The sequence below is a fragment of the Pantherophis guttatus genome, chromosome 1, assembly GCF_059756535.1.
Source record: "Pantherophis guttatus breed Tessera chromosome 1, ASM5975653v1, whole genome shotgun sequence".
NCBI classification, from domain to species: Eukaryota; Metazoa; Chordata; class Lepidosauria; order Squamata; family Colubridae; genus Pantherophis; species Pantherophis guttatus.
Genome location: NC_142063.1, coordinates 65,833,562 through 65,852,643, shown reverse-complemented (window position 1 = coordinate 65,852,643; position 19,082 = coordinate 65,833,562). Strand labels below are relative to the sequence as shown.

The 19,082-nt window shown below is 34.1% G+C and overlaps 1 protein-coding gene across 10 annotated transcripts in view; it reads right to left on the bottom strand.

Annotated features, from left to right (window-relative positions):
* The window catches only part of RYR3 (ryanodine receptor 3), a 290,814-nt gene that overhangs the window by 230,592 nt on the left and 41,140 nt on the right, over window positions 1–19,082 (bottom strand). For all 10 annotated transcript variants that reach the window (XM_087875404.1, XM_087875417.1, XM_087875406.1 and 7 more), the window contains exon 2: window positions 13,196–13,315. In XM_087875404.1, the coding sequence (XP_087731530.1) occupies window positions 13,196–13,315 (120 nt within the window). The remainder of the gene's footprint in view (window positions 1–13,195; window positions 13,316–19,082) is intronic.

The window sequence follows — 19,082 nt, the reverse complement described above, 5'->3', positions numbered from 1 at the left end:
AAAAACAGTAATTTGGAAAAACTATTTAAAACTATGAAACCTAATACGGAAAATACATTTAGAATTGCCAAGGTATATGATTTAAGTTACCCCATTTTGCTGGCATTTCATGTTGGCAAGTTGTAATTATATTAATTATAATATTTATTATCACAGTTTTTCTTTTTTATATAAACATTCTGTATAGGACTGTCCCATATCAACCTTCTACATAATAGTTAAGATTGATTGTATTGATTGATTGGCAAATTTACATGAGAAGGAATGCAGATGACATTCCTTCATGCTCTTTCTGCCAATCCATTATACTTTTTATTTTCAGGTTAAATCTCATCCCAAACAATGTAGAAATAGCAATAAGAAGCATTTCAAATGTAATTAGATTTTGCAAAAGATCAGTAATAAAAGTTGATGTGATTGGGGAGACTGGTCAGTCCAATATCCTAAGCCCTATGCCATGTAAGATTTTAGAGGTCCACACCTTGAAAGGAACTTGGAAGCAAACTGGGAGACAGTGCAGCTCATGGAGCAGAAGTGTAACTGGTTCTGATCTAAATACATACACAACTGCATGTGCCATCATATTTTGCACAGTTGAAGCTTGTGGATGTTCTTCAAATGCAACCCCATGTAGAGCTCATTACAGTAATCCATATGGAGGTGTCCAGGGCATGAATGACTGAACATGGGGTTTCCTGATGTAGGAATTGCTACAGCTTACACCCAATGCAATGGGACCTCCTAAGCATGACTGCCACCTGGTCTTGAAGCAGAAGTCATGAATCCTGAAGAACCTCTAGAGCAGTGTTTCTCAACCTCAGTCGCTTGAAGATGTGAGGACTTTAACTCTCAGAATCCTCCAGCCAGCATTGCTGGCTGGGGAATTCTGGGAGTTGAAGTCCACACATCTTCAAGCGGCCGAGTTGAGAAAAACTGCTCTAGAGTAAAGCATCTCACACTTATGTTTTTCCAGAAACACTTATGTTTCACTCCCAGACTCTTGGACATATGTAATGATGTCTTTTTGAATAACATTTTGCCTCCTTTTAATGAACATTTTATAATTGTGATTTTCTGGAAAGATTTCCCTATGCAAATTATTACCCAATTTCTTTATTAAATACAGATGCTAAAATGTAGACTGTGACTCTGGCATAAAGACCTGACACTATTAAATTTTTGACAATTCATTTTATGCAATTTCAATTTATAAAAATGTGTCACAAGTAAGCTATTAGACTGTTAACTGGATTTTAACTACTCTATCAGATAAATTAGATTTAATAGTGTTTATCTCACTGGGGATGAAAATACACTGATATGGTGCAGGCTGAATTTCTAGAACATGTCTTGCATAAGATATGATTCTTCTTTTCTTTAATTGGATTAAAATGTGTATTTTAATCCATCTCCCAGGGTTACTATAAATGGAATTATTTCTCCACACATCCAGATGCTTTATGGAACTCATCAAGAACTCTACTATCTTATTAATTCAATTTTGAAGTCACTGATCTGTTTTATTAAACAATTTAAGGACATTTTGGACTTACAAATGGTTGCAGTGGAACATAACATTGAAAATATATGATGAAATTTTATGTACTATTGACAACTATCAGTGTTGTTTGCCAAATGTATAGATATAGTACAAAATTAATACAGTTCCTACATGCTCTAAGATTGGGAGGGGGAGTGGATTCTCTGTTGTCTGAATTATTCTAAAGACTTATTCCAAGGAATTTTTCTTTATTTACTTGTTTATGGAGGCAATTATTTCAAACTATTTCACATTGTTAGATTACTATTCAGGCGGCATTGACATTTATGACGAGGTTGTTCTAGGATTCTCCCATTTTGAGTTAATATTCTTACATTTGTTATTGAAAGAGAAAAAAGGTTTAGATATCATAATGTGATTTTGAATTAAAGAACAGAATGTATTATGCACTGATTGTTGTTAAAAACATTAGTTTATTCATTCATGAAGATTATACATCACTTTAATCCAGCTGGACAGTTTCCACTTGAGCACATCCAGAGAGAAACCTGCCACTATTCTGCATAATTGACTCCACTATCAAACTGCTTTTAGTGCCAGAAACTGTATTTTAATAGTCTGTTGTAGTTTAATTCTCTAACTTAAATCCTACCAATCCTGTACTATGGAACCAGGAAAATTAGGCTATTACCTTTAGTCTTGTTTAGAACTAAGATTCTAGTTCACTGATAATCCTCATTATCTTTCTTAAACATGTTCTGTTTGTTCATTAAATGTGGTGTCTAGAAGGGAAAACAATATTCAAGATAGATTATAGTCAATGCAAAATAAAATAGCACTATTACTCTCCTGATTTGTTCATGAACTTAAAAAAAGGCACAAAGGAAACCAGGAATGCTAGTTAAAATTCAGAATTCAGAATGAAAGATGTATTCTGTTTGTTTGTTTGTTTGTTTGTTTGTTTGTTTATTAAATTTATTTGCCACCCATCTTGTATCAAAACAATTCAGTTTACAGCATTAAAATATAGAAATCCTAAAAGATGAATATTTCTAAAACAATAAAACTGAATTATTTCTTAATTTTTGTTTATTTCTATTATGTTTGGTAGCAAAAAACCCCCTAAAGTTAATGTTCAGCACTAAACTTATGAAGGAGATTGCAGAAGGAACCTTAAAGTTAATATTTTAGAAAAAAAACATCAATATTTGGAAATAATAAAGAAATAAGCAATCTGGAAAATCACTTCTCCACATAAAATAATTTGATAATAAAAAAATACTGGAAATTACAGAAAGATTAATCTAGCTATACAGGTCTCAGTTATCCTTCCCATGCAAATCTGCCATCCTTTATCAGGTATCAGGCACAATAACTCTGGGGAATAATACGAACAAGTTTTCTTGTGAATGATGAAATTTTTTAATAGGCATTAAAATTATACTATTTATCTATCCTCCATTTTGGGCCTGTTAAATTTATTACTAATTTGTGAAATAATTATTCTTAAATCTCTATATTAGGCTATAACCTTTCATTTTACAGCTCTATTTATAGCATCATGTTCTTTGTTTTAATTTAATTGTGATATTTTGGGGGGAAAATAATTAGTGGGAAAACCCAGAAAACAACAGGTAAGCGTAAGATTTATTTTCACCTTGTATTATGATCTACTGTTAATATTATTTTTCTACTTCAATTAGTCATCTAACACATATCTAATTTTTAGGCCTTCCTAGGAATATCTGTCACTACTAAAATATACTATTGTAAATAATATAAGTGACTATAAACAGATTAAACAATTATAATGTAAATGAAGCGGGCTCTGATAGATGACCACTGGATAACTTTCTATTCACTCTATTCTAAAAAGCAATGCATCCGGTTGGAAAAAGTACAAACTCAGCCAAAATCCTTTTGGTACCTCTAGGAGGCCTCTAAGTTGTCAGAAGAAAGGAACATTCTAATGACATACAGCTTAAAGGTTGGTTAGGTCAAGGGGATCCACATGAGTTAAAAGTTGTCTATCGTCAGAAGATGATTTGAGTCTATGCTTCAGTAATCTACAAAAAGAATTATAACTGTTTTGCAAAGAAACTCAGTAATTAGGAAATGTCAATTAAAAATGACAAATGTATATGACCATATGAATTGCTGAGTTAACAGAATCCTTTGTCTAGAAGGGTATAAAACCATTGTACCTAATTTCTGTCTTTGTTCAACGCTTCATGTACAGAGCTTTGAACCTATTGCGCAATATACAAATTGTCTCTGATTAATCCAAAAGTTGTGTTTGTCTTATTAAATCCACAACAATTACAATGTTTCTGTTTAATTTTTCAGATAAAAGTGAAACAGAAACTTAGAACAAGTAATCTGGCCAAATCAATTTCAAGGCTGTAATCCTATGTGTGAGAGCCACTAGTCTTCGCTTAATGATCATAAATGGGACTAGCAATTCTGTTACTAAGCAACATGGTTGTTAAGTAAGAAAACTTGTAAGTACAACTTGAGCTTTTACTGTCAGCTTCTACATTGTTTCGCTATCTCTGCAGATTTTGACATTTTCACAATCCATTGCTTTACTGTGGATATTTCATTATTCTTCTATCGATGAGAAAATCAACCTACTGAGTTTTTTATCCAATTCATTGTCCATAGTCCCAATAAAAAGAATTCTGGTTTCTTTGCAATATTAACCTTTAAGATTCTTTATATCATTGTGTGAATTTGTAGCCAAAAAGTCTTAGTTTTCTCACAAATCCATGATGCATTGTAAATACTTTTTACGTTTTCAATTCTGTTTGAAATACCTTTGTATATTTTTGATAATTTCTCTGGTATCATGATACCCATGGTGTATCATTTTGAAAAACTTCTCTAAATTATGACACAAATAATTTAATAGCAATTACCCACATTCCCTCTCAAGTGTCTATCTCAATGTTATAGCCAAAGTTAATAGCCCATTTTGTCATGTAGTCTTTAACCTGTTCTTTTGTTTCAAATCTTCACAAACATTTATACTTTTTTGTTACTACACATTCATTATTTGTACACAATTTCAAGTTCCATTGTTTTTCAATTCCATTGTTTTTATCCATATTATAACTTTCTTTTAACTGTGTCTTATTAACTGTTGAAAATTATGTCCTTCTACAGTTAATTGTGCTCTTGACTTTTATCTTAGTTTTCTCATTGTCTTATATTTTCTTGTGTTAATAAGTCTTGATATGACTTAATTGGTATGATTTATTGATATAAGAACCTCTATATGCTGTTTCTCTTCTGTAAAATGTTTCCTGTGTTGAGGTCAATAAAGATATTTCAGGCATAACCCGTGTGTTTGTATTTATTCCGTATTCTCAATATGGCACATTCATATACGTAATGAAATTTTAAATCCACATTAACTTTATTATACCATAAGAACCCATGCCAACCAAACTTGAAGTTATGATATTCCAATTCTAACATACCCTTATTTCTTAACAAGATCCATTCTTTCATCTAAACTAAACAATAGGCAGTACATACAATTGTTAAGTCTGTATATAAGTTGCCCACCCGTCCTTTGCACCCTGCAGAAGTTTATATTTAATTCTTGGTTTCTTATCCAACTATACAAATTCAGATAAATCTTTTTTTTCCCACTGTTTAAAAGGTTCATGATTTTTCAAAACTGATATTGTTTGAAACAGAAGTATCATTCTAAGTAATACATTCATTCTTATCATAGAAATTCTTGCAACAATATATGCAACTTTTCCCATCTTAACATTTCTTAATTTCATTCTGTACCTTAATATAATTATTCTGAAATAACATACAATTCATGTTAGACATAGTAGTACCCAGATATTTTACTTCTTTTCTCAATCTGAAAACCAGTTTTTCCAAGCAGTTCTTTTTGAATTCCCATGCTCATATTTTTAACATTTTAATTTTCTCTCTATTAATTTGAAACCCAGCTAGTGTACCAAATTCCTTCAGCTTTTTCCACTATTAAAAACAAATCATCTGCAAATGTTCTTAGTTTATCTGCTTTTCACCTTCATCACAGTTATTCTCTCATCTTGTCTTATATCTCCATTAAGAACTTTCGGAGCCAAAATAAACAGCAGTGGAGAAAGGATAAAACCTTGTCTTGTCCCTTTCTAGAGTATCTTACAGGGTTCAGTGAATACACTATTAACTATAAATTGTGCTGTATGTGAATATATATTGATTTTACCCATTTAATAAAGTTATCTCCAAAATCCATTTTTTTCCAAAACTTCAGCTGAATCCACACATTAGAACACTCAACTAAACCAACCACATTATATCTTAATGCCATGTATTATTCCAGTCACTGCATTTTTTTTAAAGTGGGCATTAACTGATTTTCTTTCTAATTTTTTTTACATTCATGGCTCTCAAGCTTTACCTTTTTTGTCACTATTGACAACTGCTCCAACACACAAATGCCTACAGAAATATTCTGTTTTCTTCCCTCCTATCCTACCTCCTTCTTCTATTTAGAAGGTGCTGCTGGTTCCATTATGTTTGTGTGCCCTTTTTACTTGGGCTTATACTTGCATATCCTTGCAACTTTTGGCAGCATTCCCAAACAGCTCTGCAAGAAGCTATAAAGAAGATGAGATAACAAACATCAGCTTCCAATTTGTCTTCAGAATTTGGGAGTCTGCCCATTCAATCATCTGTCCTTCAAAAAAAAAAAACCTCTAAGTTTCAATCATGACAACAGCTACAGTGGCTGAATCTAGTTCATGATAGACTATTTGCAACTTTACATTAAATGCCTTCAAGGAAAAACAAAGTCCAGTTGCCTTTTGAAAAAGCACCTTTGGGACAACCATGACCTTGATGACCGAAAGTCTCCACAGACATTTGACAGCTCAATCCATAGCAGAACATTTTCACAACTGTAATGAATAGAAAAGCTCTCGCTTCACTATTTTCTTCACATTCTGAACAGTAATCCATACAGATTCAGTGAGGCTTACTCCACCCTACCTACACAGTAGTTAGTTCTTAAAACAGCAACAATTACATGAGATCTAATCACATATCACCCCACCCCAAATAGGTCAAACACTCTCAAAAATGTAGAGAAGGAACATTTCCAAAACTGAGGGACAGTAATGAGAGATTAAGGGAAAATAGTCTGCAGATGTCTCAGTTTTGTAAAGCAACAGGGACAGCCATCTCTCAGACTCTGCTTTTACATCCTTTTAACTCTGAGATTTAGATCTCTACTGAACCAAATCACCCCACCAAAAATTTACTGTGGATGGCAGAGTTCAGATTATGAACACTAAAAGAAGAGTTTAGAGATCAAATGTATAAAAATTTAAACACAGACTGAAATCTTTTAAATCAGAATGATGTCCATTGGGGGGTGGGGATACTAGGAAATATAAATTGTCCTCAATTTTTCCAGATTTTTGATAAATTAAACAATATATCTCTATTACTTTTAATGAAACACCCAATATTTAAAGAATTTAAGCATTTGCTTTTATGCTAAGAAGTTTTTGTAAGGACAGATGAAAGGTATAGTGACAGAGGATATCTGATCAGGCAAACTTGATCTTAGATGCAAGGATTACTCGAGAGATGATTAGAGAGTAATTAAACTGGAGCTCAATTATTATCACTTCAAAGAGCAGCAGTGTTTTTATTTTTAAAACTGTTTAAATTTTTAAAAACTGTTTCAAGACTATCAAATAATACATAGATAAGCACACAATTTAAAATTTAAAATTTGTTTTCTGTGAGATAAGACTCTTCTATCTTTTTCTCTCCTCGCCATCCCCACCTTTTTAAAAAAGATCTGTGTTGTTTATCCAAGATATTTTCTGGGACAGATGTGAATGGAGGTGACAGGAACAAAAGATAAGAAGATAGAATGGATAGTGCGTGGGAGTCACCCTAAGTTTCTACCTACTTTCCAGCCCTCACTTTTGAGAACTCTTCACCCAATCTCAAAAAAAAATTACATTTACTGGGATTCTGTTTCAATTTTAATAGCATACATTTAGATGAAAGGAATATTCCTTTTTCAAAGAAAAGTTTGATAATAGAACAATCTGCCAACAGAAGATGTGAAATCATCCTTCTAAGAACAGTATTTCTCATCCTTGGCAATTTTAAGATATGTGGACTTCAACTTCCACAATTCCCCAGTCAGCCAGGAGAATTCTGGGAGTTGAAATTCAGATATTTTAAAGCTGGAAGGGTTGAGAAACACTTCCAAAGGGTTTCACAAAGTTGTTCATAATGACTAATTTTAGGGATATTTTGGATAATTTGTCGCATTTACACATTTTGTCTATTAAAACAGTGTCATATTTGCTTTCTAATTTGCATTTCATCCTTCTGATCATTCAGCTCCTGTTGTTTTCACAAAATTTGAATAGTAATGTTTCTTTCAATTGCCATGAAAAATAAATCTTCAGAAATAATTTGCAAGGTTAATAACATTTAAAATTACAGAAAATGTAAGAAGGAAGATTGAAGGCTTTGAAGTTCCTTATACAAAATGCTGATTACTGGTGGCGAGGTGCTGGAATCCTTTTCTCTTTGGGGCTGGTTGATTGCCTCTTTTGCATAGTCTATAGATGTTGTTAATGTCTATGTGTCTATTGATGGCTAATTTGTGTGCCAGGCTTTGAGAAATTTCCTGGTGTTTTTGGACTTGGCCTGGTTTAGAATTATCACATTTTCCCTATTGAAACTATGGTTAAATCTGTCTATATGTTATGAAATTAAAGAATTTTCATCATGTCTTCTGACTGCTAATTAGTTTTCATGGATGCATTCTGTCAGTCTTCTGTCTGTTTGTCCTACATAGTGATTGTTGCAGTTCTTACCAGTGGTGGGTTGCTCCCGGTTTGGTCCGGTTCTATAGAACCAGTAGTAAAACTGGCGGGAGGCTCCGCCCACCTCCCACGATGTCATTGTGGGCGATCTGCGCATGCGTGCTCCCGCTGCGAACTGGTAGTAAAGGTATGTGGAACCCACCCCTGGTTCTTACATTATACATTGTAGATGACTTCTATTTTTTCTTCTATGGTTGGTGGGTTTTTTGGTTTACTTACGATGTTTTGAACGACTTTAGTTGGTTTTAGCACTGATGATATTACCTAGTTTGGGTAATGAAACATCTGCAAGAAAACAAGAAAGCTCAGAGAGCATCTCAATCCTGAGCTACAGATATTCTTCCTTATTGGTAGAACATATTCTAATTGCATTCTTCTCAGAGTTCTTAAGAAACAGAATAATACAGATAACAAAAAAAAAGTTGTATTAGAACTGTCCAAAGGTGTTTTTTCAAGAGGCAATTGGAAAAACCAGAAAGTCCCGTTGCTTCTTGAAAAAGCACCTTTGGGACAACCATGACCCGGATGACCGAGAATCTCCATAGACTTGTATTAGAACTGTTTCAGGAAATCAGATATGAAATGGCATGTGACAGAAACAAAATAAAAATGTATTTACATCTCCTTCCAGTGCAATGATCTCTAAAAACAGAGTTTTGTCAGTCCATAAAATGGAACGTTGAACATATTAGGTACTATCAATGCACAGTGATTATCATCAAAATCACCGGGAAAATTACTTTAGGTTGTGAACAAACATTTTTGATAAAATATATTTTGGCAGATTAATTATTCTGCTATCTGTGGAATAATTAGAATGAATTGTAAATACAACTGTATTGGCAGTCACATCCTCTAAATGTCATTGATTTTAATATAATTTAAGTATATGCCTAACTATGCCACTGAAGTCAACGTGCTCTCAAAATGCTAAGATCAGTCTCAGTGGTGGCCATTAAAATTAGAAAGAGACCATAAATATAATTATAAAATTACCATGTGCAGATAGAAGGAGGATAGATATCCAAGTCATATGACGAACATACAGGCAGACACACACTCACACACTCACAGACACACATAGGGGCATAATTTAACCAGAAGCAATCTCCATTTAGATTCCAATAGGAATCTAGGTGGAGATTTATGCTATTAAGAAATGTGATTTTACTTAATTTTATCCTATTAAGTAATGTGATTTTAAAAAAGAGGGCTTTAAAGGCATATTTAAACCAGTTTCCAGTTTCAACTGTTGATACAAGAATGTTGTACAATACTATGTAAGGGCATCATATTTATTGCATTTTAACTGATTTAGTAAAAATATATATTAGAGGTAGGGCATAGAATTATGGAGCTAGATTGCCCTATTTCCTGCACTGCACTGCACCAAATGTCATTTGAAATAAACAATGTAATCTACAAAATGAACTGTAACAATTGCAACCAACTCTCTATGGAACAAACATAACGTCAATTAAAAACTAGGATCCATGAACACCGGCTGGCTGTGAAACACCACAATCCCAAATGCTCAATCTCTACCCACACCAACACCAAACAGCACCAGTTTGATTGGAGCAACATAAAAATCATCAGCCACGCTATCATCCACCATGCTTGTGAGTTCATCGAAGCCTGGCACTCCACAATTCCATCAATAGACACATTGACCTACAACCAGCTTACGGACCCCTCAGAATCTAAATCAGCCACACAGCTAACCAGAGACAGCACCACTCTTCAATCAACCAATACAAGCACCCCCCAACCAGCACTTCACCTCCCAATGACCCACACCTGATGTAACCTCCTCTTCACAAGACCCATCACAAGACTCCTACTGATGATTCACACCTGACCCATCACAAGACCCATTAAAAGACCCTCACTTGACACATCCACAAACCATCTTTTCGTATTACAAACAGTGCCATCATAACACTGATGCAAAGCAGCAACAGAATAATCCAAACTTGTTTTGCCTCAAGTACTTTAACTTAATTTATTTAAATAGATTTATAAATTAATAAACAGAAGTAATTTAGTAATAAACATGGTTCTCTCTTAGAAGGAATTTCCTTTGATTATTTATAAAGTATTCTTGAGTGAACTGGGTAAATTTAAATTAAATGGTTTCATTTTCATTTTTAGGAAAAAGGACATAGTTGTAATAAAAAGCAGATGATATTTAAAAAAGAAACTTTTCAAATATAAATTCCACTTTTCATGCAATTTGAATCACGGGAGCCAACAACAAAACAATTTAAAAGTGTAAAAATAACATAGATATTATCTGTCCATAAACAATAATAAATAATAACTATTTAAAGTTATACTATATCCATAACCCTAGGCAGCCACAAAGATTTCATATTTGTTTAACTTAATAAACTAGCATAAATTCACTGCTGAATTTCATTTCACAGAATTCAAGAATAATACTGTCATTAAGGCATAGACATAGACCATTATTTGATAGGTTGCAGGTTTCTATGAAACATAAAACTTTACCTTTTATACATGTGAAAACTGTCTTCCATTTTTAATAACAAAGTCACAGTTACCAACTTTAAAGTACTAGTTTTATTCTTATTACAGGGAAAATAAGCTAAGCAGCTAGAGGTTTCGCATGAAGGCAGGATACATTTTCTTCCTAATGCAAACAACCTTTTTGACAACTTGATCAGTGGCTTTAAGAAGACTCTAATTCCCATGTTCCCTGAATTTGTTCATGGAATAACTGGAGGAAAGTTGGATTCCTAACTGAGGTCTAAGGAACCTCTACTTCAGTATTTATAATTGAAAATAAGAAATACATGTACATAGACAAAGCAATCAGACTATTGCCTTTTGCTGGTTAAGCAACATCATGCAAAACACAGAAAAGGAAGATGAAAAGCTAGGCCAAATAAATTAAGGCATGAGGTTGAAAACAAAAAACAAAAAATACAGTTAAATTTGGTTTATATCAATATTGTTCACTATGCGTCTCTGTCCTTGCAAACCATGTTTGTTTCTATCTCATCTGTACACTACTCGTTATATTGCTTTTTGTTTGACACACCTTATTCTTTTTGAGAATGTCATTAATTCAATCTAACCACTAGTGTTCTGGCTTCCCCTTCTTCTTGACCTGTTCATTCTTTCCTTACATAGTGGTTGCACAATTTGCTCCCCAGTCATTCTTTGTAATATGACCAAACCACCTTCTGTTCTTACATTGATAGCTTCTGTCCCTAGGAATTGTTCTCAGACTGTGCAAGCTGCTATTTCTGCATTGCCAACACTTCTGAAAGCCAAAGTCAGATTAGTACAGTTTTCAGAAATAACTTTCTTAAAGGCAAAAAACAGCATTTCTTACTAGTGCCCTCCAGATATGGCATTTGGCCATTTTGGCAGCAATAGACAAAGAATGATATTCAATATATCTGGAGGAGATCAGATTGGAGAAGATCAACCAAGAAGTTTCATATCACTTGGAAAATAACCAGCTAATAGATTAATTTAACACCAAGCCTTTTCCATCATTCTAAATCCTTTCTTACTGTCTCTGTTTCTTATGCTGCATCATAGATGACTTTAATTAGACTGCAGCATTTCTTATATACTGAGTCAGCTGTTTCTGAAGCTAAGCTTTAAGTCAGTGATTTTTAAAAGATTTTATTTTTGGCAGAAACAATTCAGTGGACTAAAGCTAATACAAAAGAATAAAACATTTTTACAAAATTTATTTGCTACCACATTAATTATTAATTTATGATTAAACTTTATTATTTGAGAAATGAAAGGATATTTGCTATAAATCATTCACTTTGGTATTAAAAATCTGTTTTTTATCTATGCTATGAAGCTAACCTAGAAAAACAACTCTTGTCATTGGTATCTTCTTTTTAATATGGAAGAGTAAAGAAATATAATATATAAATTCTACAATTATTTATTTACATCTAACAGGCTGAAGAACATAGTACTAATTCAGCAAGAAGACATCATTTAATGACTGTTGTATAATATTACTATCGACATCACAGATTGTGATTTGATTCCCTACCCCCACCCCAATTCCAAGAATAGTTTTCCATGTAGATTTCCAAGGACACTTTCCTTATAAATTTCCATGTTGCTCAAAGGAAAGTTTTTCTTATCAAAAATTAATAAAACTTTCATTCTTGAATTGCAAATTCAGCTGTCAAACAAAGCCTTAATTTTTGTGAGAACACCACACAGCAAAACAACTCAGGATTTTGCATAATAGACACCTCCTACAGCAATTAAGGGACACAATTACAATTACAATTACAGCAATTAAGGGATGTGGTGTTTCAGTGGCTAAGACACTGAGCTTGTCGATCGAAAGGTTGGCAGTTCAGCGGTTCGAATCCCTAGTGCCGTGTAATAGGGTGAGCTCCCATTACTTGTCCCAGCTTCTGCCAACCTAGCAGTTCGAAAGCATGTAAAAAATGCAAGTAGAAAAATAGAGACCACCTTTGGTGGGAAGGTAACAGCGTTCCGTGTGCCTTTGGTGTTTAGTCATGCCGGCCACATGACCATGGAGACATCTTCGGACAGCGCTGGCTCTTTGGCTTATGAGCACCAACCCCTAGAGTCGGGAACGACTAGCACATATGTGCAAGGGGAACCTTTATCTTTACCTTACAGCAATAAAAACTGTTTATAGATTAATGACTATTTACTTATTTATATTGGTTTAGACAGTTGTCTACTTCCCCAATGTGATTCTGGGCAGCAAATAAGAATTAAACTACATTCAAATTAAATTATAGTAAGAAAGGAGTCTTACTTTAGCTTCTGAGGTTGGTTCCAAAAAGCAGAGGCGATTCCCAAGGCCCTCAGCAGCCAGGCAGAACTTGCGCTGTTCTTTATGTATGTTGGCTACACATTGAAGAACAGCTTCATCATCCTGTCATGATATACAAGAAGTATGTGAACAAATAGGAAATATTTGCAAGATTTAGATCAGAAATGAATTGGTTCATTTTGACAAATCTCTAAACAAAACATTTGTTTAAAACCGGCAATGTACTGTATATATTTTTGACATAAAACTATATGAAATTTCAGTTACTTAGTCCTGTCTTCACATTGTTATGAAGAGAGGTGTGTTAATCTATGTTGTCAAAAAAATCAGGCATTTGATGTAGCTTCCTTTCTTTTTTCCACCTCACCCCAATTTAAATCTGAATTCAATCTACATCATGGACTGAAGTTCCCTATTTCATCATTTTTGTCCACTGGATCTCTAACAAGAACAAGAACAACAACAAAAATAGTTTGAATATAATGCTCATTCTTTGCAGATGAACAGGAGTATCAGACAATAATTGTTGCTAAAACCAAACAGCCAGTGGATTGAGTGAACAAAATAAATTCTCCCTTCCCCAGATTATCTCAGGATCTTTGACAGATTCAGTAAAACTGGAAGCAGAATAAAAGGGAACTAATAGTTACTTGACATTTCTTGAATTTCTTTCTATATGTACTTCTGTGGATGTCTTGAAGAAAAAAAAATGGGTAAAGCATGCCAGATGAGTGAGCAATTCAAAATGATGGATATTAAAGATGTCATAGGCAGAATGCTTATGCCGTAATACAGCCCAAGGACAACTAATTTCTTTTGCTTAGGCCTCAAAAAACCTTATGTTTCTAAGCCTGATGCCTCTTATACTGCTATATTAAGAAATAACAACAGACCTGGTTTTCCTATTTGACTTGGTTAATCTTGCCAGATTTTATTTGCTGTTAACATTTTTATGGGGAATATAAAAAAATATATATTATCATCACTTATAATTCAAATTTTTCTGAGTTTCAAATGCTAAAATTCATTCTACTGCATCTGTTATTCGAGTGTTATTTTTATATAAGTCACACAAATGGATTTTACAGCTATAAAATATTGCTTGCAGGCTTGACAATAACCTCAGTGGATATCAAGACTAAAAACTCCTTAAGAATCTTTTCCAAATAATACAGTTATGCCATTTTCTGTGTTGTACAATACATCTTTGTCCAGAGCATACAGTTCTTACAAATGCAAGCTTATGATCGGAAGACAGATAGTATATCTGATGCTTTCTTTGACACGGTTAATAGCCTTACACTTTCTGAAATGTTACACTCCCCTGAAAATCATGCAGTAACATAAGTATATGTGCTTGATTGATGATGGAAAGTATAAATGAATAAAAGAACTGAATATATTAGAAATAGTATTACATTTTTCAGAATTACTCTACTTTCCCAGAAAATAAAAATTTAGCTACTTCATATTTACTTGAAAATGTGACCTGTACATTATATAACAACTTTCGAAATTCAACATTTGACATTTGGAACCCAGCTGATATTATTATGCAGGTATATATTTACTTGTATTTAATCTGATGAGCAGACTTTATTGGATTGGTTATTTTACATTGGAAAGGCAAGACACATGTTGTGCTATTTATGTGATCAAAATCACTGATACTATATTCCAGTGATGGCGAACCTTTTCGCCGTCATGTGCCAAAAGTGGGGGAGCACAGGGGAGGTCGTGCGCACATGCCCACACACATAATTCAATGCACGACCCCCCCACGCTCCCACCCCTTTGGCACGTGATGGCCCGGTGAGCCCGGTAGGCCTGTTTTTCGCCCTCCCCAGGCTCCAGAGGCTTTCTTGGAGCCTGGCATGGGTGAAGAAGGCCTTCCCCACCTGCCCAGAGGCCCTCCAGAGGCCGGAAACGGCCCATTTGCTGACTTCCGGTGCGCCTGGAAGGCCCGAAAATCAGCTGGCACATGCTGGAGCTGAACTAGGGCAATGCTCATGTGCCCACTGATATGGCTCCACATGCCACCTGTGGCACGCGTGCCATAGGTTCGCCATCACGGCTATATTCCATCAGGAACAACTAAGACAAGTTCAGATGCCTACAGTAAACTTTCTAATAATCAAGGTCATGCTGCCTTCACTGATAATTTTTTGTAAGCTACAGTCACAGAAGTAACTTAAGGAGACTTAATGAATGAGTTTTACACATGCAAGCTTGCTTCTCCTATTGATGAAAACAGACAGAAGCCCTAATATGGGTGAATTCTTTGTGCATATTGTGGTTTCTTTCCTGGAAGGGGTTTCTTAATTGTATTAAGCTTACAAAACTGTACATGGAGAGCTCTTTTTAAAGAGTGTTTTCGTTATATTAGCAGAATTGGAAATGTGATTTGAATTTATGATCCATATTACTTCCTTATGAATGTATTCATAAGCATATTGTTCATCTACATTAAACTGCATTAAAAGACTCTCCATAAAAAATTGTAATTAAATATTAAATTTAATTAAATGCATGTTTGGTAAAATAATATTATTTAAAGTTGTTTCCTTTCAAAATAAGCAAATCTAAATGCATTTGATCCCATGATTTTTTACATGTAGTTTTATACCCACTTTGAAATAAGATATTATCTGGTCATGGTTATAGTATCAGATATTTGCTAAATGCGACTAGAAGGAAATATAGCAGAAATAGATTTTTAGTGAATTATTAATTTCTGCATATGTCTGAGGAAAAATGGGATATGGTCAATTATGAAGATGACTACAGATTCATGCAGATAGACTGAATAGCATTAGATAAATTAGAATGGAAAATACTATTTATCCATTTCATTTCTATACTAAAAATCAGAAACAACATAATGAGTGTTAGGATAAAAGATGTCCCATCTTTAAATATTACTATGTAAACTCAAAATTAAATTATAGATGTTTTCTATATAGAGAATAATGTTGATTGAGAAAGTCCCATTTTCTTCTGCAGCTGTAAATTATTTCAACCTATTCAATAAAGAAGAAGTAATGACACAATCTAACAAAATCAAAAGACAACCAAGGAAAAAATCAAAACACAGACTTAACAATGGAACACCTGAAAAGTTTTTTGTTTCATCTACTTTTTCACCAACATTAGTTAATAAAAGCATGCCATGTTTGTACCATTTCTCCAGAAGATATGCAGTGTTAAATTCCATTTTCAAATTGTGAGTTAAATATCACAATTGAAGAGTTACTACCGGTGTTTAGAATCAGATTAATGTTTGTAAATAGTTAAGATGTATACATGGTGGAATCGTTGGTGCTCTGAGCTTGGTTATTTGCTGGCATTTCATTACCCAACTACATAATGTCATCTTGATCTTGTGAACATGATTTGTAAATGTCTTGGTTAGTGTTTGTACATGCCTTAGTAAGTGTGTTAAGATCCGCAGATGAGTTATCTCTCACTTCTCATTTAATTAGATAGTTTCTGTGGGTCAAGACAGTTAATTTAAAAAAGTATTGGGAAACATAAGAATTAATGGAAAATATAAACATAGTGCCATTTAATTGTGTTACAATCAACTAGCTCATACACACTGTAAGCAAAATAATTCATTCATCTTTATGCAACTAACACTGCACTGCAGTAACTGTAATAATCAGTTGGTGAAAAATGATGATTGCTATTGTAAGTCATCAGTGCACTTATATATTAATAGTTACATGAATAATGTAAAAAGCAAACCACCACCAGAAGTGATATATTGTAGCAGACTTTTTAAAATTGGTGCCCTCCACAAATTTTGATAAATGTTGACTAAAATTCCCCTAACTCCCAATTATAGTCTTTTAAATACACCATGTTCATTTTTGTGTCTAATCATCCAAGTGTTAGAAAGTGGGTGGGAGGAAGAGAGAGTTATTTGAAGGCACAACTTTGGGGGGAAGAAGTCTGAACCCTATTAAATAATAAAACAAAACATGGAGGATAAAAACATGAAGAACGGTGGCAGAAATTGGATATGTCTAGTTTAGTGAAAAGAAGGTCTATGTTTAACATGATAGCGGTGTTCCAATATCTAATGAGTTGCCACAAAGAAGAGGGAGTAAACCTATTCTCCAAAGCACCTGAAGGTAGGACAAGAAGCAGTGGATGGAAACTAATCAAGGAGAGACCCAACCTAGAACTAAGGAGAAATTTCCTGACAGTGAGAACAATTAATCAGTGGAACGACTTGCGTTCAGAAGATGATGATGCTCCAACACTGGAGATTTTTAAGAAGACATTGAACACCCATTTGTCTGAAATGATATAGAATTTCCTGCTTGAGCAGGGGATTGAACTAGAAGCCCCCCAACTCTGTTAATAATGTTAACTCTCTAACTTAACCTTCCCATACTTGCATCTCCCAGATAACTTAGTTAGCAACTCCTTGGAAGCATAGAAGTTAGAAAAAATGCTGGCAAGGATATGTCACATGGTAAAAATAATTTACCCAGAAAATTCAGTTAATTCTACTACCAGAAATGTAATGACAAAAACCCTCTACTCTTTAGTAACAACAGTCCCAACATATCAAAATGGAAGAAAAATACTGTAATCTTTCCTGTCTTCTCTCTTATGTGTAGTTTTCTCATCTAATCAGGATGAACAGAAGAAGCATGTTAGCTTATTAAAAACAGTAATAACAGAACTGTGATATATAATTCTCCTTTCAGATATGCACAATGGACATTTGTGCAAGTTTCGTTAGTAGCAGCAGGTGGTTTTATCAGCTTTGGTGTGTTTGTCAATTACAACGCTACCTGCATAGGTCTTTTCTTAATGTCATGCATAATAATATAGCCAACATGATTCTTATAATGCACTCTATGTGAGATAACCCTTCAGATGCTTTAATTATTGTTTCATAAATGAGAAGGAACACTTAAGTAATAAACATAATTTATTCTACACAAATTGTATTAGATGTTTATTGATTTCTCAGTCCAACAGTTCTTGAGGATGTTGAATGAGAGAAGGGCAATCCATAATTATTTGTACTGAGAACTGCAAGCCATTGTCCCACATTGAAATTGGGAAAGTGTTAGCTCTGAGTTTATTAGAGCAGAATATTACCACAGCTGGGATTTCAGTGAAACTTAGCAGTAGGAAGACACATAAAGAAAGATTGAAAAATTACCAATAATTCTACCTACACAGCATTCTACTAACAAATTTCAAAATCAAGGGATGGAAGAATGGGGCCCATTTTCTCTCTGTCTTGAAACAACAGCTCTAAGGTTAGTGGTAACTTGCCCAGGTGTGACAGAGAGGCATCCAGGTGAGCAAACTTTCTCTATAACTCAGCTATGACTATCTCATGTTTCTGGAGAATGAAATTTCTTTCTTGCTTGCTTGCTTATTTCTTCTTCAGCCTTGCAGCTGTGCAGTGATTCAGCCCTTTTTCTTCCTAGAATGTACCTTTCTACTCTTTGTGGCACAGGAAGTGCAGCTAGTGTCCTTGTGATGCCAACAATTGCAATATTTAAAGTCTTGAATGATCTCCTAAGCAGTAGGATAGCAGATATTTCCAATATTTGAGAGGCTGTCTTACACCTGCGGGCAAGACAAGAAGTAGCTGATGGAAACTTATCAAAGAGAAAACCTAGAACTAAGGAGAAATTTCCTGACAGAACATTTGATTAGTAAAACAGCTGGCCTTCGGAAGTTGTGGGTGCCCCATCACTGGAGTTTTATAAGGAGATTTGACAGTCATTTGTCTGGAGTGGTATAAGGTCTCCTGCTTGGGTGGGTGGAGTTAGACTAGAGATCTCCAACATCCTTTCCAACTCTGTTATTCTTTAATTTGTCCCTTTCCAACACC